Below are 20,858 nucleotides of genomic sequence, written 5' to 3'. Positions count from 1 at the left end.
TATCCCTCCTGCTGGGATGTGCCTCTGATGGGGATCCAAATGGGAACTCTGGCCCCTTCACCCTGCACATGATTCAGCTGCAGAGATCCTCCATGCCTGTACAAAATCCCTCCTTCAACCACGGGATCACTCAGGCAACCTCGCAGGATGTGCACCCGCTGGATCCGCCATAGCTTCAGCATTGAGGGCTTGAAGAGAGGAGCGCCATTTGGATCACTGGCCAGGTGAAACTGCTGTAAAACTCCCTCCACTCTCTTGATGAGCTCCTCCGGCTGTGTGATCCTGGTCCTGCAGTGCTCCCGAATGTGTGGCTTGGTTGGGTTGGCAGGCTGAATCCCACAGAAGGCATAGGCGTCTTTAAGCCTCTGCAGGTCTTCCTGATCCACCACAGAAAAGGCTGCAGACAGGAACTGAGCAAAAGAACTGTACAGTGCATGATGCTCTGTCACACACTCACGGAGGAACCTCCTCATGCAGTGGAATAAGTCCAGCTTGATGCTCAAGTTGGCACTGAAATGGGACCGTGACGCACACGTGTTCAGCAGGTTACCAGAAGTAGCCTGGGCAACGATGGCATCAGTTGTTTGCCAAGAATCCCAGTTCAGATGCTCTCCTGCATACGATTCTGCCACTTTGAATGCTGCACAGCAATCCCTGAAAGAAGAAAGAAGAAGTACAGCCATGAATGTTAAAGCGTTGTATGAACCACCACTGGTCATGGTAATAAGACGATTCTTAACAGCCAACTAATTTTCTTTTATTCAACTAGAATTATGAAAAGCAATATAAATTGTGATTATGAGCCATTTGGAAAAAAATATATGGATTCAAATGTACCTGTCTACCCAGTGGTATTGTGCCTTCTCTATGCCTGCTGTGCTGTAGCGCCGTGCTAGTCCCTCGTACATGGGCTTCAGGGACTTCTTCGTCTCAGACTGCACCATCACCCATGAAAGGATCATCCAGTTCTCATTCATGACCGCATACGAGGACATGGTGCCGGATGAAAAGGTGACCTTCCTCGCAATTTTGCGGGTGTGGTCTGAGCGGAAAGCCTGTCCAAAGGTCCCCTGTAAAAGTGTGTTGATGGCACTCTCCTGGTGTTGGTACTCGTGCAGCAAGCAGTCAGCCAGGTAGTGAGAAGACACAATGATCCCGTTCCAGCCATCTGAATCACTGTACTCTCCGAAGGGAGCCGGCTTTGTTTCCTGTCGCAAGAACTGATGGTTCAGTGATGGTTCTTTGGTCATACTGTCCTGCCTCCCCATCCATGACATTTTGGCAGCTGAGTAGGTGGGCCAGGTAAGCCCGTTCGAATTTCAAGTGCATCACCTCCATTACCTGCTTTGTCATGTCGCTGGGGGAGTTACCTGTCCGCCTGAGCTCGTCCATGACGGATTTACATATTGCCTTCTTGTACGTCAGGATGGCTGGCAAGAGGTTTGTGTACCTCTTTGGGAGTTTGTCAAGCCACAGTGGGTTGTCAGCGTACCACTTTTTTTTGCACACTTTGCAGCACAGCCTGGATGACAACAGGTAGTACTGTCCAGTGATGCCAACAACGACACGAGGTCTACCAACACCTGCAGAGGCAACTTGAGGCCGTGCACAACCTCCCATACACGGCAGAGTGTCGTTGTTCCTCATCCTCCCCATGAGGTTATTGTTCTCTGGCTTCCATATAAAAAATGGATGGAGCTGAAAGTACTTTGGGGAAGGAAGATCGGAGATGCTGTCAATCAATTCAGGCTGGGGAGGCAAACGCCACAATGACACCATCTTCATGGGGTTCCGCACAGGAATGGAACCTGGCCAGAGACCCATAGATTCCAGCTCCGTCTTCATCCAGATCCTCTGCTGCTGTGAACAGTTCCACTGGCTGACATCGTGGTCGTAGCCAGGAAGCTGTGGAGGAGGACAGGTGGGGACAGCTATTGGCCTGGGTAAAGGCTCACCTGGTCAGACGAGAATAAAGACATAGTAAAAGACAAATTAGTACGATTTTGGGTGTGACTATTTCATATTTTTAAATTGTGCACAACCAAATAAAAAAAAACATTCAAATACTGACTTTGATCTCTGTGTGGAGTTGGCAGTTGACCGGGCTCTGCAGACGTCTCAGGAGAAATCAGGAGCTCCTCTGATCCTATAGAGAACATTGAACATGTTATTATTATTGACAATAAGATTAAGCAAGAATGTAACATGACATTTGTGAAACTCGGCGAGCTGTACACTGGAGTGCTGCCTACTTTTGGTCCGAAAACAGTGCACCAGTATCTAATTTACAACCTTGAAGATTTTAAAGAATAAACAACCGTTTTGATGTACACTACATAAGGATATTTGTAGGATGCAAATACAGGTAAAATACTAGGTACCAGGAACTGTGGCAGTCGCCTCTGTTGACAGATGAGCTGCTCCTTCGGGCATCAGACACATGAGCTCCTGGGGAACGGGCACAGGTCTCTTTACGGATGGTAATGCAGGGGCTGCAAGGAGAGAAGGATCACAAAACAAGAATCAATTCATGGTTTATAACTAATATAAGCACAGTCAATATGACAGATAATGTTTCAATGAATAGACATAATGTTGATACATTTACCATCTACTTGTGAACCCTTAGCCTTGGCTGGTGCAGCCAGTGTAGCAGATGGTACTGGAACGGAAAAACCCTTGTTTGTTATTTATACCCTTGTTTGTTATTGATATTTTGACAATACACAAAAAACTACTGTTAGTAAAGGCAAAAAATATCTTTACTTCACCTGCTTTTTTCTGCCAAATCCAATCAAACTGACTGTTTCTAACATTATTATATAAAGAATATACTTCATTCATACATGTGTTTATGTTGGAATGGGTTAATATTCAGTAGCCAGTCATTGTGATTTAACCTAGGCAGGGGAAGCAACAGGACACACTTCAAACACATCAAACACATGCAATCAGGTGTTAGTAACACATCAGTTTCACATGTACATTTTTTTCTTTTCATCCATATAAGAAAACAAAGACTGATACGTACCCTCATCATGACTGGAATCAATTCATAGTCACTAGGACAATAGGTAGAACACCAAAAGACAAACATGACCAGAACGTGGTCAACATGAGACGGGATGAGAATAGTCATGCTTCATGTGGGATAAGAATTCATGGTCCCAGTTGTGTCGGTCGACGGCAGGACGCTTTGGGTTAAAGACCTCTTTCTCTTCTCAAAGGCTGTCGTTCTCTGGCAGATGATGACGATGAGGATGATGCAAAAACAGCTGTTAAACACGAACAAAACAATATCATAAATGCTGAATAGCATATGCATTAACTGTAAACGATTGTGAATCTTCAGCTAGTAGAGACAAAGAAATAAAAGACATGTTTCCTCACAGCTCTGCACGTGTTGCTTGGAAGGAGAGATACCCAGCATCGCTCTCTCCAGCTCTTCATCTTCATCCATCACTGTGATGCAAACAGACAAGAGTTAGAAAGTCATTAAAGAAATATCTTCTTGTATTTGGGCTTGTATGACTTTAATCACAATTAGTATGATGGAGGTGTATTCTCTTCTGTGTGTATGACAAAGCAAATAGGACACCAGACCCACCAATGGCTTCAGCAGGAGCATGTGAGGCGTGTGTCATCAGAGAGGACACGGTGGATGGATGCAGCTTCTTCTGGAGGTAGAGTTGGAGCTTGTGCATCTTTGTCCCCGCAGCACACTTTGTCTTCACAATGAAGGATGAATAGCCATCCTCCCTGCTGTCCCAAATCTCTCGCCAGGTGTTGTTGGCACGAGAGCCAAAACCAACCAGCTGGTCGTCCTCTGATGCTGCTGCTGTCACAACTGGCTTTTGTTCCTCATAGCTGAGAAGAGATTGGATTTCTGGAAAGATGAGGGAATAGGTCACAAATGACAGTAGGCTGTCCTTGTTGTGCCCCGCTGCCATGAACAATCCTGCAGCCTCCTCCTTTTGCTGGTTCCTGATCAGGTAGATGGTATACCCAATGTCATTCTCCAGAAGCCAGCGGAAGGACTTCCCCTTGTACTTCCCAAACTGCAGGATGTAATCTCCAGACACTTCAGTTTTATCTGAAGGGTCTCCTCCTCTCTGGCGGACCACAGTCAGCGCATTTTGCCTGACCAGCTCCTCCTTGACAGGTGCAGACTTGTCCTGCAGAGACGGGTTGTCTTTCAGGACTTTGGCTGCGTCAGTCGGATCCTGACGGAGAAATCCCCGTGGTCCCTTACGGAATGAAACGGACATTCTCCCAGGATAAAACAAATGTTTGCGCATTTTTCCTGTTATGACAAAGAGTAGAGTATTTTAATACGTTATAGACAGGCATTGTTTTCATACCATGGAATTAGTGTACCTTAAGTGCCTGTCTTTTGTTGAGGCACACTATTTACATTTCAATGGAAGACTACTACCCCCCCCATCTCCTGTGGGTTAAACCCTTTGAACTCATGGAAAATAACTTGAAGGTGAATTCACAACCTCCCCCCCACAGTCATGTGACTCAAATAACACTGAAGTGTGAAGTGTCTTATCAAGAATTTCAATTCACCTTTTGAACATCCCAAAAAGACATGCATCAGACTATGAGTATACTTTTATATAAACAACTTTATCACATTCTGGTGTTCTCTGTTGTAACAGTGGTGGAAGAAGTACACAGATCTTCAATTTTAGTAAAAATAATATATTAATGCCACCACATGGTGGTCCTGCATTTAAATAAATGACTCAAGTAAAAGTGAAGTACCTCAAGTATAATTACCCACTACTATGTTTTAATATGCTGCTGGTAATTTAATCTATAATAACACTTTTATTAGTTGAGTATATGTTGTATTATAACCTTAATCTGCTACGTAACTAGTGACTCATTCTTTCAAATAAATGTGGAGCAGTTAATATACGTGACTACAAACTGCATCTTAGTAACGTTATTCAGCGGAGCGGTGCACGTTTACGTGACGTGAAAAAAAAGAAACACCGTTCTTTCACTGCGTGTATTTGTCGTAATATAGTATATAGTACAGTATTGATATGATTATGTTTACTGACGTACAGAAGACAACGCTTTATCATATATTTGAATGCAGTCACGTTAACTTCCAGACACGAAAACCCGACAAAGTCACACATGGATAAACAAAACTGAAGAAACACGACGAACTTTACAGCTGTTAAGTGAACCAGAGACTAATTATCATTACATTTGAGTTCATTGTGATTAATTTGAATGACTTACTGTTTCACGTAACAACGGAGAGCTCCAGGAAATGCGTGCTGTCGATACTCTTCTCCGGCTGCGACTGGCGGAGAGACCCGGGGAGGAAGTCTCCCAAACGAAAAGCGGCTCCACGGCGCTGCGAGCGGCCAAAGATATATTACATCGGCGAGTTTAGGCACGGCCATAGAGAATGCATTGGAGGCCGGTTTAGGGATTTTAGCTAAAGAATCCCCGGCTGCCGCGCGGAAGACCAGGGTTCGATTCCCTGACGGGGAGTTTTGTACTAGCATCTTGAGGGAATAAGAGTACAAATCCCGAGTGATGTCACTAAACAGCAGAATGAAATGACTGACAATATTATTAATCAATAGTTTTCAGCAGTTATCCTTATTATCAAGTTTACCAAAATGTCCACCTACGAGAATTTTATTGTGTGGGGTAAGCAAGAACAAACAGTGTTTCCGCCCAGTTTCGAACTGGGGACCTTTCGCGTGTTAGGCGAACGTGATAACCACTACACTACAGAAACTACAGAAGATGACGCATGCATTTGCCTGGCTTAATGCAACATTTACACAAATGCAAACATTTCTGATGCCAAATAACGTGATTTCAAACTGGATTCAGTCAAAGCGGCTTTGTCATTGAGTGACATTAAATGTGTAATAAACGTAAAAGCTCTCTTGTATAACTTTGCGAATTCCCTGCGAACGCCGAAAAACTAGCAAAAAACTAGCCAAAAAACTAGCCAAAACACTAGTGAAAAAAAGAGCCGAAAAACTAACAAAAAACATCAATATGGCAGTCCTCGTTAGTATAGTGGACAGTATCTCCGCTTGTCACGCGGAAGACCAGGGTTCGATTCCCTGACGGGGAGTTTTGTACTAGCATCTTGAGGGAATAAGAGTACAAATCCCGAGTGATGTCACTAAACAGCAGAATGAAATGACTGACAATATTATTAATCAATAGTTTTCAGCAGTTATCCTTATTATCAAGTTTACCAAAATGTCCACCTACGAGAATTTTATTGTGTGGGGTAAGCAAGAACAAACAGTGTTTCCGCCCAGTTTCGAACTGGGGACCTTTCGCGTGTGAGGCGAACGTGATAACCACTACACTACGGAAACTACAGAAGATGACGCATGCATTTGCCTGGCTTAATGCAACATTTACACAAATGCAAACATTTCTGATGCCAAATAACGTGATTTCAAACTGGATTCAGTCAAAGCGGCTTTGTCATTGAGTGACATTAAATGTGTAATAAACGTAAAAGCTCTCTTGTATAACTTTGCGAATTCCCTGCGAACGCCGAAAAACTAGCCAAAAAACTAGCCAAAAAACTAGCCAAAACACTAGTGAAAAAAAGAGCCGAAAAACTAACAAAAAACATCAATATGGCAGTCCTCGTTAGTATAGTGGACAGTATCTCCGCTTGTCACGCGGAAGACCAGGGTTCGATTCCCTGACGGGGAGTTTTGTACTAGCATCTTGAGGGAATAAGAGTACAAATCCCGAGTGATGTCACTAAACAGCAGAATGAAATGACTGACAATATTATTAATCAATAGTTTTCAGCAGTTATCCTTATTATCAAGTTTACCAAAATGTCCACCTACGAGAATTTTATTGTGTGGGGTAAGCAAGAACAAACAGTGTTTCCGCCCAGTTTCGAACTGGGGACCTTTCGCATGTTAGGCGAACGTGATAACCACTACACTACAGGAATTACAATAGATGACGCATGCATTTGCCTGGCTTAATGCAACATTTACACAAATGCAAACATTTCTGATGCCAAATAACGTGATTTCAAACTGGATTCAGTCAAAGCGGCTTTGTCATTGAGTGACATTAAATGTGTAATAAACGTAAAAGCTCTCTTGTATAACTTTGCGAATTCCCTGCGAACGCCGAAAAACTAGCCAAAAACTAGCCAAAACACTAGTGAAAAAAAGAGCCGAAAAACTAACAAAAAACATCAATATGGCAGTCCTCGTTAGTATAGTGGACAGTATCTCCGCTTGTCACGCGGAAGACCAGGGTTCGATTCCCTGACGGGGAGTTTTGTACTAGCATCTTGAGGGAATAAGAGTACAAATCCCGAGTGATGTCACTAAACAGCAGAATGAAATGACTGACAATATTATTAATCAATAGTTTTCAGCAGTTATCCTTATTATCAAGTTTACCAAAATGTCCACCTACGAGAATTTTATTGTGTGGGGTAAGCAAGAACAAACAGTGTTTCCGCCCAGTTTCGAACTGGGGACCTTTCGCGTGTGAGGCGAACGTGATAACCACTACACTACGGAAACTACAGAAGATGACGCATGCATTTGCCTGGCTTAATGCAACATTTACACAAATGCAAACATTTCTGATGCCAAATAACGTGATTTCAAACTGGATTCAGTCAAAGCGGCTTTGTCATTGAGTGACATTAAATGTGTAATAAACGTAAAAGCTCTCTTGTATAACTTTGCGAATTCCCTGCGAACGCCGAAAAACTAGCAAAAAACTAGCCAAAAAACTAGCCAAAACACTAGTGAAAAAAAGAGCCGAAAAACTAACAAAAAACATCAATAGAGCATTCCTCGTTAGTATAGTGGACAGTATCTCCGCTTGTCACGCGGAAGACCAGGGTTCGATTCCCTGACGGGGAGTTTTGTACTAGCATCTTGAGGGAATAAGAGTACAAATCCCGAGTGATGTCACTAAACAGCAGAATGAAATGACTGACAATATTATTAATCAATAGTTTTCAGCAGTTATCCTTATTATCAAGTTTACCAAAATGTCCACCTACGAGAATTTTATTGTGTGGGGTAAGCAAGAACAAACAGTGTTTCCGCCCAGTTTCGAACTGGGGACCTTTCGCGTGTTAGGCGAACGTGATAACCACTACACTACAGAAACTACAGAAGATGACGCATGCATTTGCCTGGCTTAATGCAACATTTACACAAATGCAAACATTTCTGATGCCAAATAACGTGATTTCAAACTGGATTCAGTCAAAGCGGCTTTGTCATTGAGTGACATTAAATGTGTAATAAACGTAAAAGCTCTCTTGTATAACTTTGCGAATTCCCTGCGAACGCCGAAAAACTAGCAAAAACTAGCCAAAAAACTAGCCAAAACACTAGTGAAAAAAAGAGCCGAAAAACTAACAAAAAACATCAATATGGCAGTCCTCGTTAGTATAGTGGACAGTATCTCCGCTTGTCACGCGGAAGACCAGGGTTCGATTCCCTGACGGGGAGTTTTGTACTAGCATCTTGAGGGAATAAGAGTACAAATCCCGAGTGATGTCACTAAACAGCAGAATGAAATGACTGACAATATTATTAATCAATAGTTTTCAGCAGTTATCCTTATTATCAAGTTTACCAAAATGTCCACCTACGAGAATTTTATTGTGTGGGGTAAGCAAGAACAAACAGTGTTTCCGCCCAGTTTCGAACTGGGGACCTTTCGCGTGTGAGGCGAACGTGATAACCACTACACTACGGAAACTACAGAAGATGACGCATGCATTTGCCTGGCTTAATGCAACATTTACACAAATGCAAACATTTCTGATGCCAAATAACGTGATTTCAAACTGGATTCAGTCAAAGCGGCTTTGTCATTGAGTGACATTAAATGTGTAATAAACGTAAAAGCTCTCTTGTATAACTTTGCGAATTCCCTGCGAACGCCGAAAAACTAGCCAAAAAACTAGCCAAAAACTAGCCAAAACACTAGTGAAAAAAAGAGCCGAAAAACTAACAAAAAACATCAATAGAGCAGTCCTCGTTAGTATAGTGGACAGTATCTCCGCTTGTCACGCGGAAGACCAGGGTTCGATTCCCTGACGGGGAGTTTTGTACTAGCATCTTGAGGGAATAAGAGTACAAATTCCCAGTGATGTTACTAAACAGCAGAATGAAATGACTGACAATATTATTAGTCAATCAGTTTTCAGCAGTTATCCTTATTATCAAGTTTACCAAAATGTCCACCTACGGCGAATTTTATTGTGTGGGGTAAGCAAGAACAAACAGTGTTTCCGCCCAGTTTCGAACTGGGGACCTTTCGCGTGTTAGGCGAACGTGATAACCACTAAACTACAGGAAACTACAGATAGATAAAGCATGCATTTGCCTGGCTTAATGCAACATTTACACAAATGCAAACATTTCTGATGCCAAATAACGTGATTTCAAACTGGATTCAGTCAAAGCGGCTTTGTCATTGAGTGACATTAAATGTGTAATAAACGTAAAAGCTCTCTTGTATAACTTTGCGAATTCCCTGCGAACGCCGAAAAACTAGCCAAAACAACTAGCTAATACACTAGTGAAAAAAAGAGCCGAAAAACTAACAAAAACATCAATATGGCAGTCCTCGTTAGTATAGTGGACAGTATCTCCGCTTGTCACGCTGAAGACCAGGGTTCGATTCCCTGACGGGGAGTTTTGTACTAGCATCTTGAGGGAATAAGAGTACAAATCCCGAGTGATGTCACTAAACAGCAGAATGAAATGACTGACAATATTATTAATCAATAGTTTTCAGCAGTTATCCTTATTATCAAGTTGACAAAAATGTCCACCTACGAGAATTTTATTGTGTGGGGTAAGCAAGAACAAACAGTGTTTCCGCCCAGTTTCGAACTGGGGACCTTTCGCGTGTGAGGCGAACGTGATAACCACTACACTACGGAAACTACAGAAGATGACGCATGCATGTGCCTGGCTTAATGCAACATTTACACAAATGCAAACATTTCTGATGCCAAATAACGTGATTTCAAACTGGATTCAGTCAAAGCGGCTTTGTCATTGAGTGACATTAAATGTGTAATAAACGTAAAAGCTCTCTTGTATAACTTTGCGAATTCCCTGCGAACGCCGAAAAACTAGCCAAAAAACTAGCCAAAAACTAGCCAAAACACTAGTGAAAAAAAGAGCCGAAAAACTAACAAAAAACATCAATATGAGCAGTCCTCGTTAGTATAGTGGACAGTATCTCCGCTTGTCACGCGGAAGACCAGGGTTCGATTCCCTGACGGGGAGTTTTGTACTAGCATCTTGAGGGAATAAGAGTACAAATCCCGAGTGATGTCACTAAACAGCAGAATGAAATGACTGACAATATTATTAGTCAATCATTTTCAGCAGTTATCCTTATTATCAAGTTTACCAAAATGTCCACCTACGAGAATTTTATTGTGTGGGGTAAGCAAGAACAAACAGTGTTTCCGCCCAGTTTCGAACTGGGGACCTTTCGCGTGTTAGGCGAACGTGATAACCACTACACTACAGAAACTACAGAAGATGACGCATGCATTTGCCTGGCTTAATGCAACATTTACACAAATGCAAACATTTCTGATGCCAAATAACGTGATTTCAAACTGGATTCAGTCAAAGCGGCTTTGTCATTGAGTGACATTAAATGTGTAATAAACGTAAAAGCTCTCTTGTATAACTTTGCGAATTCCCTGCGAACGCCGAAAAACTAGCCAAAAAACTAGCCAAAAACTAGCCAAAACACTAGTGAAAAAAAGAGCCGAAAAACTAACAAAAAACATCAATATGGCAGTCCTCGTTAGTATAGTGGACAGTATCTCCGCTTGTCACGCGGAAGACCAGGGTTCGATTCCCTGACGGGGAGTTTTGTACTAGCATCTTGAGGGAATAAGAGTACAAATCCCGAGTGATGTCACTAAACAGCAGGATGAAATGACTGACAATATTATTAAGTCAATCAGTTTTCAGCAGTTATCCTTATTATCAAGTTTACAAAAATGTCCACCTACGAGAATTTTATTGTGTGGGGTAAGCAAGAACAAACAGTGTTTCCGCCCAGTTTCGAACTGGGGACCTTTCGCGTGTGAGGCGAACGTGATAACCACTACACTACAGAAAACTACAGAAGATGACGCATGCATTTGCCTGGCTTAATGCAACATTTACACAAATGCAAACATTTCTGATGCCAAATAACGTGATTTCAAACTGGATTCAGTCAAAGCGGCTTTGTCATTGAGTGACATTAAATGTGTAATAAACGTAAAAGCTCTCTTGTATAACTTTGCGAATTCCCTGCGAACGCCGAAAAACTAGCCAAAAAACTAGCCAAAAACTAGCCAAAACACTAGTGAAAAAAAGAGCCGAAAAACTAACAAAAAACATCAATATGAGCAGTCCTCGTTAGTATAGTGGACAGTATCTCCGCTTGTCACGCGGAAGACCAGGGTTCGATTCCCTGACGGGGAGTTTTGTACTAGCATCTTGAGGGAATAAGAGTACAAATTCCCGAGTGATGTCACTAAACAGCAGGAATGAAATGACTGACAATATTATTAGTCAATCAGTTTTCAGCAGTTATCCTTATTATCAAGTTGACAAAAATGTCCACCTACGAGAATTTTATTGTGTGGGGTAAGCAAGAACAAACAGTGTTTCCGCCCAGTTTCGAACTGGGGACCTTTCGCGTGTTAGGCGAACGTGATAACCACTACACTACAGAAAACTACAGAAGATGACGCATGCATTTGCCTGGCTTAATGCAACATTTACACAAATGCAAACATTTCTGATGCCAAATAACGTGATTTCAAACTGGATTCAGTCAAAGCGGCTTTGTCATTGAGTGACATTAAATGTGTAATAAACGTAAAAGCTCTCTTGTATAACTTTGCGAATTCCCTGCGAACGCCGAAAAACTAGCCAAAAAACTAGCCAAAAACTAGCCAAAACACTAGTGAAAAAAAGAGCCGAAAAACTAACAAAAAACATCAATATGAGCAGTCCTCGTTAGTATAGTGGACAGTATCTCCGCTTGTCACGCGGAAGACCAGGGTTCGATTCCCTGACGGGGAGTTTTGTACTAGCATCTTGAGGGAATAAGAGTACAAATTCCCGAGTGATGTCACTAAACAGCAGAATGAAATGACTGACAATATTATTAAGTCAATCAGTTTTCAGCAGTTATCCTTATTATCAAGTTTACCAAAATGTCCACCTACGAGAATTTTATTGTGTGGGGTAAGCAAGAACAAACAGTGTTTCCGCCCAGTTTCGAACTGGGGACCTTTCGCGTGTTAGGCGAACGTGATAACCACTACACTACAGGAAACTACAGAAGATGACGCATGCATTTGCCTGGCTTAATGCAACATTTACACAAATGCAAACATTTCTGATGCCAAATAACGTGATTTCAAACTGGATTCAGTCAAAGCGGCTTTGTCATTGAGTGACATTAAATGTGTAATAAACGTAAAAGCTCTCTTGTATAACTTTGCGAATTCCCTGCGAACGCCGAAAACTAGCCAAAAACTAAAACTAGCCAAAACACTAGTGAAAAAAAGAGCCGAAAAACTAACAAAAAACATCAATATGGCAGTCCTCGTTAGTATAGTGGACAGTATCTCCGCTTGTCACGCGGAAGACCAGGGTTCGATTCCCTGACGGGGAGTTTTGTACTGGCATCTTGAGGGAATAAGAGTACAAATCCCGAGTGATGTCACTAAACAGCAGAATGAAATGACTGACAATATTATTAATCAATAGTTTTCAGCAGTTATCCTTATTATCAAGTTTACCAAAATGTCCACCTACGAGAATTTTATTGTGTGGGGTAAGCAAGAACAAACAGTGTTTCCGCCCAGTTTCGAACTGGGGACCTTTCGCGTGTGAGGCGAACGTGATAACCACTACACTACGGAAACTACAGAAGATGACGCATGCATTTGCCTGGCTTAATGCAACATTTACACAAATGCAAACATTTCTGATGCCAAATAACGTGATTTCAAACTGGATTCAGTCAAAGCGGCTTTGTCATTGAGTGACATTAAATGTGTAATAAACGTAAAAGCTCTCTTGTATAACTTTGCGAATTCCCTGCGAACGCCGAAAAACTAGCCAAAAAACTAGCCAAAACACTAGTGAAAAAAAGAGCCGAAAAACTAACAAAAAACATCAATATGAGCAGTCCTCGTTAGTATAGTGGACAGTATCTCCGCTTGTCACGCGGAAGACCAGGGTTCGATTCCCTGACGGGGAGTTTTGTACTAGCATCTTGAGGGAATAAGAGTACAAATCCCGAGTGATGTCACTAAACAGCAGAATGAAATGACTGGCAATATTATTAATCAATAGTTTTCAGCAGTTATCCTTATTATCAAGTTTACCAAAATGTCCACCTACGAGAATTTTATTGTGTGGGGTAAGCAAGAACAAACAGTGTTTCCGCCCAGTTTCGAACTGGGGACCTTTCGCGTGTTAGGCGAACGTGATAACCACTACACTACAGAAACTACAGAAGATGACGCATGCATTTGCCTGGCTTAATGCAACATTTACACAAATGCAAACATTTCTAATGCCAAATAACGTGATTTCAAACTGGATTCAGTCAAAGCGGCTTTGTCATTGAGTGACATTAAATGTGTAATAAACGTAAAAGCTCTCTTGTATAACTTTGCGAATTCCCTGCGAACGCCGAAAAACTAGCAAAAAAAACTAGCTAATACACTAGTGAAAAAAAGAGCCGAAAAACTAGCCAAAAACATCAACATGGCAGTCCTCGTTAGTATAGTGGACAGTATCTCCGCTTGTCACGCGGAAGACCAGGGTTCGATTCCCTGACGGGGAGTTTTGTACTAGCATCTTGAGGGAATAAGAGTACAAATCCCGAGTGATGTCACTAAACAGCAGAATGAAATGACTGACAATATTATTAATCAATAGTTTTCAGCAGTTATCCTTATTATCAAGTTGACAAAAATGTCCACCTACGAGAATTTTATTGTGTGGGGTAAGCAAGAACAAACAGTGTTTCCGCCCAGTTTCGAACTGGGGACCTTTCGCGTGTGAGGCGAACGTGATAACCACTACACTACAGAAACTACAGAAGATGACGCATGCATTTGCCTGGCTTAATGCAACATTTACACAAATGCAAACATTTCTGATGCCAAATAACGTGATTTCAAACTGGATTCAGTCAAAGCGGCTTTGTCATTGAGTGACATTAAATGTGTAATAAACGTAAAAGCTCTCTTGTATAACTTTGCGAATTCCCTGCGAACGCCGAAAAACTAGCAAAAAACTAGCCAAAACACTAGTGAAAAAAAGAGCCGAAAAACTAACAAAAAACATCAATATGGCAGTCCTCGTTAGTATAGTGGACAGTATCTCCGCTTGTCACGCGGAAGACCAGGGTTCGATTCCCTGACGGGGAGTTTTGTACTAGCATCTTGAGGGAATAAGAGTACAAATCCCGAGTGATGTCACTAAACAGCAGAATGAAATGACTGACAATATTATTAATCAATAGTTTTCAGCAGTTATCCTTATTATCAAGTTTACCAAAATGTCCACCTACGAGAATTTTATTGTGTGGGGTAAGCAAGAACAAACAGTGTTTCCGCCCAGTTTCGAACTGGGGACCTTTCGCGTGTTAGGCGAACGTGATAACCACTACACTACAGAAACTACAGAAGATGACGCATGCATTTGCCTGGCTTAATGCAACATTTACACAAATGCAAACATTTCTGATGCCAAATAACGTGATTTCAAACTGGATTCAGTCAAAGCGGCTTTGTCATTGAGTGACATTAAATGTGTAATAAACGTAAAAGCTCTCTTGTATAACTTTGCGAATTCCCTGCGAACGCCGAAAAAACTAGCCAAAAAACTAGCCAAAACACTAGTGAAAAAAAGAGCCGAAAAACTAACAAAAAACATCAATATGGCAGTCCTCGTTAGTATAGTGGACAGTATCTCCGCTTGTCACGCGGAAGACCAGGGTTCGATTCCCTGACGGGGAGTTTTGTACTAGCATCTTGAGGGAATAAGAGTACAAATCCCGAGTGATGTCACTAAACAGCAGAATGAAATGACTGACAATATTATTAATCAATAGTTTTCAGCAGTTATCCTTATTATCAAGTTTACCAAAATGTCCACCTACGAGAATTTTATTGTGTGGGGTAAGCAAGAACAAACAGTGTTTCCGCCCAGTTTCGAACTGGGGACCTTTCGCGTGTTAGGCGAACGTGATAACCACTACACTACAGGAAACTACAGAAGATGACGCATGCATTTGCCTGGCTTAATGCAACATTTACACAAATGCAAACATTTCTGATGCCAAATAACGTGATTTCAAACTGGATTCAGTCAAAGCGGCTTTGTCATTGAGTGACATTAAATGTGTAATAAACGTAAAAGCTCTCTTGTATAACTTTGCGAATTCCCTGCGAACGCCGAAAAACTAGCCAAAAAACTAGCCAAAACACTAGTGAAAAAAAGAGCCGAAAAACTAACAAAAAACATCAATATGGCAGTCCTCGTTAGTATAGTGGACAGTATCTCCGCTTGTCACGCGGAAGACCAGGGTTCGATTCCCTGACGGGGAGTTTTGTACTAGCATCTTGAGGGAATAAGAGTACAAATCCCGAGTGATGTCACTAAACAGCAGAATGAAATGACTGACAATATTATTAATCAATAGTTTTCAGCAGTTATCCTTATTATCAAGTTTACCAAAATGTCCACCTACGAGAATTTTATTGTGTGGGGTAAGCAAGAACAAACAGTGTTTCCGCCCAGTTTCGAACTGGGGACCTTTCGCGTGTGAGGCGAACGTGATAACCACTACACTACGGAAACTACAGAAGATGACGCATGCATTTGCCTGGCTTAATGCAACATTTACACAAATGCAAACATTTCTGATGCCAAATAACGTGATTTCAAACTGGATTCAGTCAAAGCGGCTTTGTCATTGAGTGACATTAAATGTGTAATAAACGTAAAAGCTCTCTTGTATAACTTTGCGAATTCCCTGCGAACGCCGAAAAACTAGCCAAAAAACTAGCCAAAACACTAGTGAAAAAAAGAGCCGAAAAACTAACAAAAAACATCAATAGAGCATTCCTCGTTAGTATAGTGGACAGTATCTCCGCTTGTCACGCGGAAGACCAGGGTTCGATTCCCTGACGGGGAGTTTTGTACTAGCATCTTGAGGGAATAAGAGTACAAATTCCCAGTGATGTCACTAAACAGCAGGATGAAATGACTGACAATATTATTAGTCAATCATTTTCAGCAGTTATCCTTATTATCAAGTTGACAAAAATGTCCACCTAGGCGAATTTTATTGTGTGGGGTAAGCAAGAACAAACAGTGTTTCCGCCCAGTTTCGAACTGGGGACCTTTCGCGTGTTAGGCGAACGTGATAACCACTACACTACAGAAACTACAGAAGATGACGCATGCATTTGCCTGGCTTAATGCAACATTTACACAAATGCAAACATTTCTGATGCCAAATAACGTGATTTCAAACTGGATTCAGTCAAAGCGGCTTTGTCATTGAGTGACATTAAATGTGTAATAAACGTAAAAGCTCTCTTGTATAACTTTGCGAATTCCCTGCGAACGCCGAAAAACTAGCCAAAAAACTAGCCAAAACACTAGTGAAAAAAAGAGCCGAAAAACTAACAAAAAACATCAATAGAGCATTCCTCGTTAGTATAGTGGACAGTATCTCCGCTTGTCACGCGGAAGACCAGGGTTCGATTCCCTGACGGGGAGTTTTGTACTAGCATCTTGAGGGAATAAGAGTACAAATTCCCAGTGATGTCACTAAACAGCAGAATGAAATGACTGACAATATTATTAGTCAATCATTTTCAGCAGTTATCCTTATTATCAAGTTGACAAAAATGTCCACCTAGGCGAATTTTATTGTGTGGGGTAAGCAAGAACAAACAGTGTTTCCGCCCAGTTTCGAACTGGGGACCTTTCGCATGTTAGGCGAACGTGATAACCACTACACTACAGGAAACTACAGAAGATGACGCATGCATTTGCCTGGCTTAATGCAACATTTACACAAATGCAAACATTTCTGATGCCAAATAACGTGATTTCAAACTGGATTCAGTCAAAGCGGCTTTGTCATTGAGTGACATTAAATGTGTAATAAACGTAAAAGCTCTCTTGTATAACTTTGCGAATTCCCTGCGAACGCCGAAAAACTAGCCAAAAAACTAGCCAAAACACTAGTGAAAAAAAGAGCCGAAAAACTAACAAAAAACATCAATATGGCAGTCCTCGTTAGTATAGTGGACAGTATCTCCGCTTGTCACGCGGAAGACCAGGGTTCGATTCCCTGACGGGGAGTTTTGTACTAGCATCTTGAGGGAATAAGAGTACAAATTCCCAGTGATGTCACTAAACAGCAGAATGAAATGACTGACAATATTATTAATCAATAGTTTTCAGCAGTTATCCTTATTATCAAGTTTACCAAAATGTCCACCTACGAGAATTTTATTGTGTGGGGTAAGCAAGAACAAACAGTGTTTCCGCCCAGTTTCGAACTGGGGACCTTTCGCGTGTGAGGCGAACGTGATAACCACTACACTACAGGAAACTACAGAAGATGACGCATGCATTTGCCTGGCTTAATGCAACATTTACACAAATGCAAACATTTCTGATGCCAAATAACGTGATTTCAAACTGGATTCAGTCAAAGCGGCTTTGTCATTGAGTGACATTAAATGTGTAATAAACGTAAAAGCTCTCTTGTATAACTTTGCGAATTCCCTGCGAACGCCGAAAAACTAGCCAAAACAACTAGCTAATACACTAGTGAAAAAAAGAGCCGAAAAACTAACAAAAAACATCAATATGGCAGTCCTCGTTAGTATAGTGGACAGTATCTCCGCTTGTCACGCGGAAGACCAGGGTTCGATTCCCTTGAAGGGGAGTTTTGTACTAGCATCTTGAGGGAATAAGAGTACAAATCCCGAGTGATGTCACTAAACAGCAGAATGAAATGACTGACAATATTATTAATCAATAGTTTTCAGCAGTTATCCTTATTATCAAGTTTACCAAAATGTCCACCTACGAGAATTTTATTGTGTCGGGTAAGCAAGAACAAACAGTGTTTCCGCCCATTTTCGAACTGGGGACCTTTCGCGTGTGAGGCGAACGTGATAACCACTACACTACGGAAACTACAGAAGATGACGCATAAATGTGCCTGGCTTAATGCAACATTTACACAAATGCAAACATTTCTGATGCCAAATAACGTGATTTCAAACTGGATTCAGTCAAAGCGGCTTTGTCATTGAGTGACATTAAATGTGTAATAAACGTAAAAGCTCTCTTGTATAACTTTGCGAATTCCCTGCGAACGCCGAAAAACTAGCCAAAAAACTAGCCAAAACACTAGTGAAAAAAAGAGCCGAAAAACTAACAAAAAACATCAATAGAGCATTCCTCGTTAGTATAGTGGACAGTATCTCCGCTTGTCACGCGGAAGACCAGGGTTCGATTCCCTGACGGGGAGTTTTGTACTAGCATCTTGAGGGAATAAGAGTACAAATTCCCAGTGATGTCACTAAACAGCAGGATGAAATGACTGACAATATTATTAGTCAATCATTTTCAGCAGTTATCCTTATTATCAAGTTGACAAAAATGTCCACCTAGGCGAATTTTATTGTGTGGGGTTAGCAAGAACAAACAGTGTTTCCGCCCAGTTTCGAACTGGGGACCTTTCGCGTGTTAGGCGAACGTGATAACCACTACACTACAGGAATTACAATAGATGACGCATGCATTTGCCTGGCTTAATGCAACATTTACACAAATGCAAACATTTCTAATGCCAAATAACGTGATTTCAAACTTGATTCAGTCAAAGCGGCTTTGTCATTGAGTGACATTAAATGTGTAATAAACGTAAAAGCTCTCTTGTATAACTTTGCGAATTCCCTGCGAACGCCGAAAAACTAGCCAAAAAACTAGCCAAAACACTAGTGAAAAAAAGAGCCGAAAAACTAACAAAAAACATCAATGGAGCATTCCTCGTTAGTATAGTGGACAGTATCTCCGCTTGTCACGCAGAAGACCAGTGTTCGATTCCCTGACGGGGAGTTTTGTACTAGCATCTTGAGGTAATAAGAGTACAAATTCCCAGTGATGTCACTAAACAGCAGGATGAAATGACTGACAATATTATTAGTCAATCATTTTCAGCAGTTATCCTTATTATCAAGTTGACAAAAATGTCCACCTAGGCAAATTTTATTGTGTGGGCTAAGCAAGAACAAACAGTGTTTCCGCCCATTTTCGAACTGGGGACCTTTCGCGTGTGAGGCGAACGTGATAACCACTACACTACGGAAACTACAGAAGATGACGCATAAATGTGCCTGGCTTAATGCAACATTTACACAAATGCAAACATTTCTGATGCCAAATAACGTGATTTCAAACTGGATTCAGTCAAAGCGGCTTTGTCATTGAGTGACATTAAATGTGTAATAAACGTAAAAGCTCTCTTGTATAACTTTGCGAATTCCCTGCGAACGCCGAAAAACTAGCCAAAAAACTAGCCAAAACACTAGTGAAAAAAAGAGCCGAAAAACTAACAAAAAACATCAATAGAGCAGTCCTCGTTAGTATAGTGGACAGTATCTCCGCTTGTCACGCGGAAGACCAGAGTTCGATTCCCTGACGGGGAGTTTTGTACTAGCATCTTGAGGGAATAAGAGTACAAATTCCCAGTGATGTCACTAAACAGCAGGATGAAATGACTGACAATATTATTAGTCAATCATTTTCAGCAGTTATCCTTATTATCAAGTTGACAAAAATGTCCACCTAGGCGAATTTTATTGTGTGGGATTAGCAAGAACAAACAGTGTTTCCACCCAGTTTCGAACTGGGGACCTTTCGCGTGTTAGGCGAACGTGATAACCACTACACTACGGAAACTACAGAAGATGAAGCATGCATTTGCCTGGCTTAATGCAACATTTACACAAATGCAAACATTTCTGATGCCAAATAACGTGATTTCAAACTGGATTCAGTCAAAGCGGCTTTGTCATTGAGTGACATTAAATGTGTAATAAACGTAAAAGCTCTCTTGTATAACTTTGCGAATTCCCTGCGAACGCCGAAAAACTAGCCAAAAAACTAGCCAAAACACTAGTGAAAAAAAGAGCCGAAAAACTAACAAAAAACATCAATATGGCAGTCCTCGTTAGTATAGTTGACAGTATCTCCGCTTGTCACGCGGAAGACCAGGGTTCGATTCCCTGACGGGGAGTTTTGTACTAGCATCTTGAGGGAATAAGAGTAAAAATTCCCAGTGATGTCGCTAAACAGCAGGATGAAATGACTGACAATATTATTAGTCAATCATTTTCAGCAGTTATCCTTATTATCAAGTTGACAAAAATGTCCACCTAGGCAAATTTTATTGTGTGGGCTAAGCAAGAACAAACAGTGTTTCCGCCCATTTTCGAACTGGGGACCTTTCGCGTGTGAGGCGAACGTGATAACCACTACACTACGGAAACTACAGAAGATGACGCATAAATGTGCCTGGCTTAATGCAACATTTACACAAATGCAAACATTTCTGATGCCAAATAACGTGATTTCAAACTGGATTCAGTCAAAGCGGCTTTGTCATTGAGTGACATTAAATGTGTAATAAACGTAAAAGCTCTCTTGTATAACTTTGCGAATTCCCTGCGAACGCCGAAAAACTAGCCAAAAAACTAG

General features: G+C 41.4%; 1 protein-coding gene and 51 non-coding genes across 53 annotated transcripts; 25 read left to right on the top strand and 27 right to left on the bottom strand.

Moving 5' to 3' along the window:
- Positions 1–258: 258 nt before the first annotated feature.
- On the bottom strand, positions 259–5,319 carry LOC117725371. Of its 2 annotated transcripts, XM_034525494.1 has the most exons (9): positions 5,263–5,319; positions 3,608–4,303; positions 3,391–3,462; positions 3,032–3,275; positions 2,609–2,662; positions 2,382–2,492; positions 2,072–2,146; positions 838–1,955; positions 259–654 (listed from the first exon to the last, which is right to left on the bottom strand). In XM_034525494.1, the coding sequence occupies exons 6-8, from the start codon at positions 2,440–2,442 to the stop codon at positions 1,174–1,176; spliced, it is 918 nt and encodes a 305-aa protein (XP_034381385.1). In that variant the 5' UTR covers positions 2,443–2,492; positions 2,609–2,662; positions 3,032–3,275; positions 3,391–3,462; positions 3,608–4,303; positions 5,263–5,319; the 3' UTR covers positions 259–654; positions 838–1,173. The 2 variants fall into 2 exon arrangements, with proteins under 2 accessions (XP_034381385.1, XP_034381386.1); XM_034525495.1 differs by having other exon boundaries at positions 2,382–3,275.
- Positions 5,320–5,700: 381 nt separating this feature from the next.
- trnav-aac lies at positions 5,701–5,773 on the bottom strand. The gene has a single exon. It is a non-coding gene; the product is annotated as a tRNA-Val (tRNA).
- A 276-nt stretch (positions 5,774–6,049) lies between these two features.
- On the top strand, positions 6,050–6,121 carry trnad-guc. The gene has a single exon. It is a non-coding gene; the product is annotated as a tRNA-Asp (tRNA).
- Positions 6,122–6,301: 180 nt separating this feature from the next.
- On the bottom strand, positions 6,302–6,374 carry trnav-cac. Its single transcript has one exon. It is a non-coding gene; the product is annotated as a tRNA-Val (tRNA).
- Positions 6,375–6,651: 277 nt separating this feature from the next.
- On the top strand, positions 6,652–6,723 carry trnad-guc. The gene has a single exon. It is a non-coding gene; the product is annotated as a tRNA-Asp (tRNA).
- Positions 6,724–6,903: 180 nt separating this feature from the next.
- On the bottom strand, positions 6,904–6,976 carry trnav-aac. The gene has a single exon. It is a non-coding gene; the product is annotated as a tRNA-Val (tRNA).
- Positions 6,977–7,240: 264 nt separating this feature from the next.
- On the top strand, positions 7,241–7,312 carry trnad-guc. Its single transcript has one exon. It is a non-coding gene; the product is annotated as a tRNA-Asp (tRNA).
- A 180-nt stretch (positions 7,313–7,492) lies between these two features.
- On the bottom strand, positions 7,493–7,565 carry trnav-cac. The gene has a single exon. It is a non-coding gene; the product is annotated as a tRNA-Val (tRNA).
- A 276-nt stretch (positions 7,566–7,841) lies between these two features.
- Positions 7,842–7,913, top strand: trnad-guc. Its single transcript has one exon. It is a non-coding gene; the product is annotated as a tRNA-Asp (tRNA).
- Positions 7,914–8,093: 180 nt separating this feature from the next.
- Positions 8,094–8,166, bottom strand: trnav-aac. The gene has a single exon. It is a non-coding gene; the product is annotated as a tRNA-Val (tRNA).
- A 275-nt stretch (positions 8,167–8,441) lies between these two features.
- Positions 8,442–8,513, top strand: trnad-guc. The gene has a single exon. It is a non-coding gene; the product is annotated as a tRNA-Asp (tRNA).
- Positions 8,514–8,693: 180 nt separating this feature from the next.
- On the bottom strand, positions 8,694–8,766 carry trnav-cac. Its single transcript has one exon. It is a non-coding gene; the product is annotated as a tRNA-Val (tRNA).
- Positions 8,767–9,042: 276 nt separating this feature from the next.
- On the top strand, positions 9,043–9,114 carry trnad-guc. Its single transcript has one exon. It is a non-coding gene; the product is annotated as a tRNA-Asp (tRNA).
- Positions 9,115–9,296: 182 nt separating this feature from the next.
- Positions 9,297–9,370, bottom strand: trnav-aac. Its single transcript has one exon. It is a non-coding gene; the product is annotated as a tRNA-Val (tRNA).
- Positions 9,371–9,636: 266 nt separating this feature from the next.
- trnad-guc lies at positions 9,637–9,708 on the top strand. The gene has a single exon. It is a non-coding gene; the product is annotated as a tRNA-Asp (tRNA).
- Positions 9,709–9,888: 180 nt separating this feature from the next.
- Positions 9,889–9,961, bottom strand: trnav-cac. Its single transcript has one exon. It is a non-coding gene; the product is annotated as a tRNA-Val (tRNA).
- Positions 9,962–10,238: 277 nt separating this feature from the next.
- trnad-guc lies at positions 10,239–10,310 on the top strand. The gene has a single exon. It is a non-coding gene; the product is annotated as a tRNA-Asp (tRNA).
- Positions 10,311–10,490: 180 nt separating this feature from the next.
- Positions 10,491–10,563, bottom strand: trnav-aac. The gene has a single exon. It is a non-coding gene; the product is annotated as a tRNA-Val (tRNA).
- Positions 10,564–10,839: 276 nt separating this feature from the next.
- trnad-guc lies at positions 10,840–10,911 on the top strand. Its single transcript has one exon. It is a non-coding gene; the product is annotated as a tRNA-Asp (tRNA).
- A 182-nt stretch (positions 10,912–11,093) lies between these two features.
- Positions 11,094–11,166, bottom strand: trnav-cac. Its single transcript has one exon. It is a non-coding gene; the product is annotated as a tRNA-Val (tRNA).
- Positions 11,167–11,444: 278 nt separating this feature from the next.
- On the top strand, positions 11,445–11,516 carry trnad-guc. Its single transcript has one exon. It is a non-coding gene; the product is annotated as a tRNA-Asp (tRNA).
- Positions 11,517–11,699: 183 nt separating this feature from the next.
- On the bottom strand, positions 11,700–11,772 carry trnav-aac. Its single transcript has one exon. It is a non-coding gene; the product is annotated as a tRNA-Val (tRNA).
- Positions 11,773–12,050: 278 nt separating this feature from the next.
- trnad-guc lies at positions 12,051–12,122 on the top strand. The gene has a single exon. It is a non-coding gene; the product is annotated as a tRNA-Asp (tRNA).
- A 183-nt stretch (positions 12,123–12,305) lies between these two features.
- Positions 12,306–12,379, bottom strand: trnav-aac. Its single transcript has one exon. It is a non-coding gene; the product is annotated as a tRNA-Val (tRNA).
- Positions 12,380–12,648: 269 nt separating this feature from the next.
- trnad-guc lies at positions 12,649–12,720 on the top strand. The gene has a single exon. It is a non-coding gene; the product is annotated as a tRNA-Asp (tRNA).
- A 180-nt stretch (positions 12,721–12,900) lies between these two features.
- Positions 12,901–12,973, bottom strand: trnav-cac. Its single transcript has one exon. It is a non-coding gene; the product is annotated as a tRNA-Val (tRNA).
- Positions 12,974–13,239: 266 nt separating this feature from the next.
- On the top strand, positions 13,240–13,311 carry trnad-guc. Its single transcript has one exon. It is a non-coding gene; the product is annotated as a tRNA-Asp (tRNA).
- Positions 13,312–13,491: 180 nt separating this feature from the next.
- On the bottom strand, positions 13,492–13,564 carry trnav-aac. Its single transcript has one exon. It is a non-coding gene; the product is annotated as a tRNA-Val (tRNA).
- A 266-nt stretch (positions 13,565–13,830) lies between these two features.
- trnad-guc lies at positions 13,831–13,902 on the top strand. The gene has a single exon. It is a non-coding gene; the product is annotated as a tRNA-Asp (tRNA).
- A 180-nt stretch (positions 13,903–14,082) lies between these two features.
- Positions 14,083–14,155, bottom strand: trnav-cac. The gene has a single exon. It is a non-coding gene; the product is annotated as a tRNA-Val (tRNA).
- Positions 14,156–14,419: 264 nt separating this feature from the next.
- Positions 14,420–14,491, top strand: trnad-guc. Its single transcript has one exon. It is a non-coding gene; the product is annotated as a tRNA-Asp (tRNA).
- A 180-nt stretch (positions 14,492–14,671) lies between these two features.
- On the bottom strand, positions 14,672–14,744 carry trnav-aac. Its single transcript has one exon. It is a non-coding gene; the product is annotated as a tRNA-Val (tRNA).
- A 266-nt stretch (positions 14,745–15,010) lies between these two features.
- Positions 15,011–15,082, top strand: trnad-guc. Its single transcript has one exon. It is a non-coding gene; the product is annotated as a tRNA-Asp (tRNA).
- Positions 15,083–15,262: 180 nt separating this feature from the next.
- trnav-aac lies at positions 15,263–15,336 on the bottom strand. Its single transcript has one exon. It is a non-coding gene; the product is annotated as a tRNA-Val (tRNA).
- A 265-nt stretch (positions 15,337–15,601) lies between these two features.
- On the top strand, positions 15,602–15,673 carry trnad-guc. The gene has a single exon. It is a non-coding gene; the product is annotated as a tRNA-Asp (tRNA).
- A 180-nt stretch (positions 15,674–15,853) lies between these two features.
- On the bottom strand, positions 15,854–15,926 carry trnav-cac. The gene has a single exon. It is a non-coding gene; the product is annotated as a tRNA-Val (tRNA).
- A 265-nt stretch (positions 15,927–16,191) lies between these two features.
- Positions 16,192–16,263, top strand: trnad-guc. The gene has a single exon. It is a non-coding gene; the product is annotated as a tRNA-Asp (tRNA).
- Positions 16,264–16,443: 180 nt separating this feature from the next.
- trnav-aac lies at positions 16,444–16,516 on the bottom strand. Its single transcript has one exon. It is a non-coding gene; the product is annotated as a tRNA-Val (tRNA).
- Positions 16,517–16,781: 265 nt separating this feature from the next.
- Positions 16,782–16,853, top strand: trnad-guc. Its single transcript has one exon. It is a non-coding gene; the product is annotated as a tRNA-Asp (tRNA).
- Positions 16,854–17,033: 180 nt separating this feature from the next.
- On the bottom strand, positions 17,034–17,107 carry trnav-aac. The gene has a single exon. It is a non-coding gene; the product is annotated as a tRNA-Val (tRNA).
- Positions 17,108–17,372: 265 nt separating this feature from the next.
- On the top strand, positions 17,373–17,444 carry trnad-guc. The gene has a single exon. It is a non-coding gene; the product is annotated as a tRNA-Asp (tRNA).
- A 180-nt stretch (positions 17,445–17,624) lies between these two features.
- trnav-cac lies at positions 17,625–17,698 on the bottom strand. Its single transcript has one exon. It is a non-coding gene; the product is annotated as a tRNA-Val (tRNA).
- A 266-nt stretch (positions 17,699–17,964) lies between these two features.
- Positions 17,965–18,037, top strand: trnad-guc. The gene has a single exon. It is a non-coding gene; the product is annotated as a tRNA-Asp (tRNA).
- Positions 18,038–18,217: 180 nt separating this feature from the next.
- trnav-cac lies at positions 18,218–18,290 on the bottom strand. The gene has a single exon. It is a non-coding gene; the product is annotated as a tRNA-Val (tRNA).
- A 265-nt stretch (positions 18,291–18,555) lies between these two features.
- Positions 18,556–18,627, top strand: trnad-guc. The gene has a single exon. It is a non-coding gene; the product is annotated as a tRNA-Asp (tRNA).
- A 180-nt stretch (positions 18,628–18,807) lies between these two features.
- trnav-aac lies at positions 18,808–18,880 on the bottom strand. The gene has a single exon. It is a non-coding gene; the product is annotated as a tRNA-Val (tRNA).
- A 265-nt stretch (positions 18,881–19,145) lies between these two features.
- On the top strand, positions 19,146–19,217 carry trnad-guc. The gene has a single exon. It is a non-coding gene; the product is annotated as a tRNA-Asp (tRNA).
- Positions 19,218–19,397: 180 nt separating this feature from the next.
- On the bottom strand, positions 19,398–19,470 carry trnav-cac. The gene has a single exon. It is a non-coding gene; the product is annotated as a tRNA-Val (tRNA).
- Positions 19,471–19,735: 265 nt separating this feature from the next.
- trnad-guc lies at positions 19,736–19,807 on the top strand. Its single transcript has one exon. It is a non-coding gene; the product is annotated as a tRNA-Asp (tRNA).
- Positions 19,808–19,987: 180 nt separating this feature from the next.
- Positions 19,988–20,060, bottom strand: trnav-aac. Its single transcript has one exon. It is a non-coding gene; the product is annotated as a tRNA-Val (tRNA).
- A 265-nt stretch (positions 20,061–20,325) lies between these two features.
- Positions 20,326–20,397, top strand: trnad-guc. The gene has a single exon. It is a non-coding gene; the product is annotated as a tRNA-Asp (tRNA).
- Positions 20,398–20,577: 180 nt separating this feature from the next.
- On the bottom strand, positions 20,578–20,650 carry trnav-cac. Its single transcript has one exon. It is a non-coding gene; the product is annotated as a tRNA-Val (tRNA).
- Positions 20,651–20,858: the final 208 nt, after the last annotated feature.

Source organism: Cyclopterus lumpus, chromosome 22, assembly GCF_009769545.1.
Source record: "Cyclopterus lumpus isolate fCycLum1 chromosome 22, fCycLum1.pri, whole genome shotgun sequence".
Classification (NCBI taxonomy): Eukaryota; Metazoa; Chordata; class Actinopteri; order Perciformes; family Cyclopteridae; genus Cyclopterus; species Cyclopterus lumpus.
This window is presented reverse-complemented; position numbering and strand designations above follow the sequence as displayed.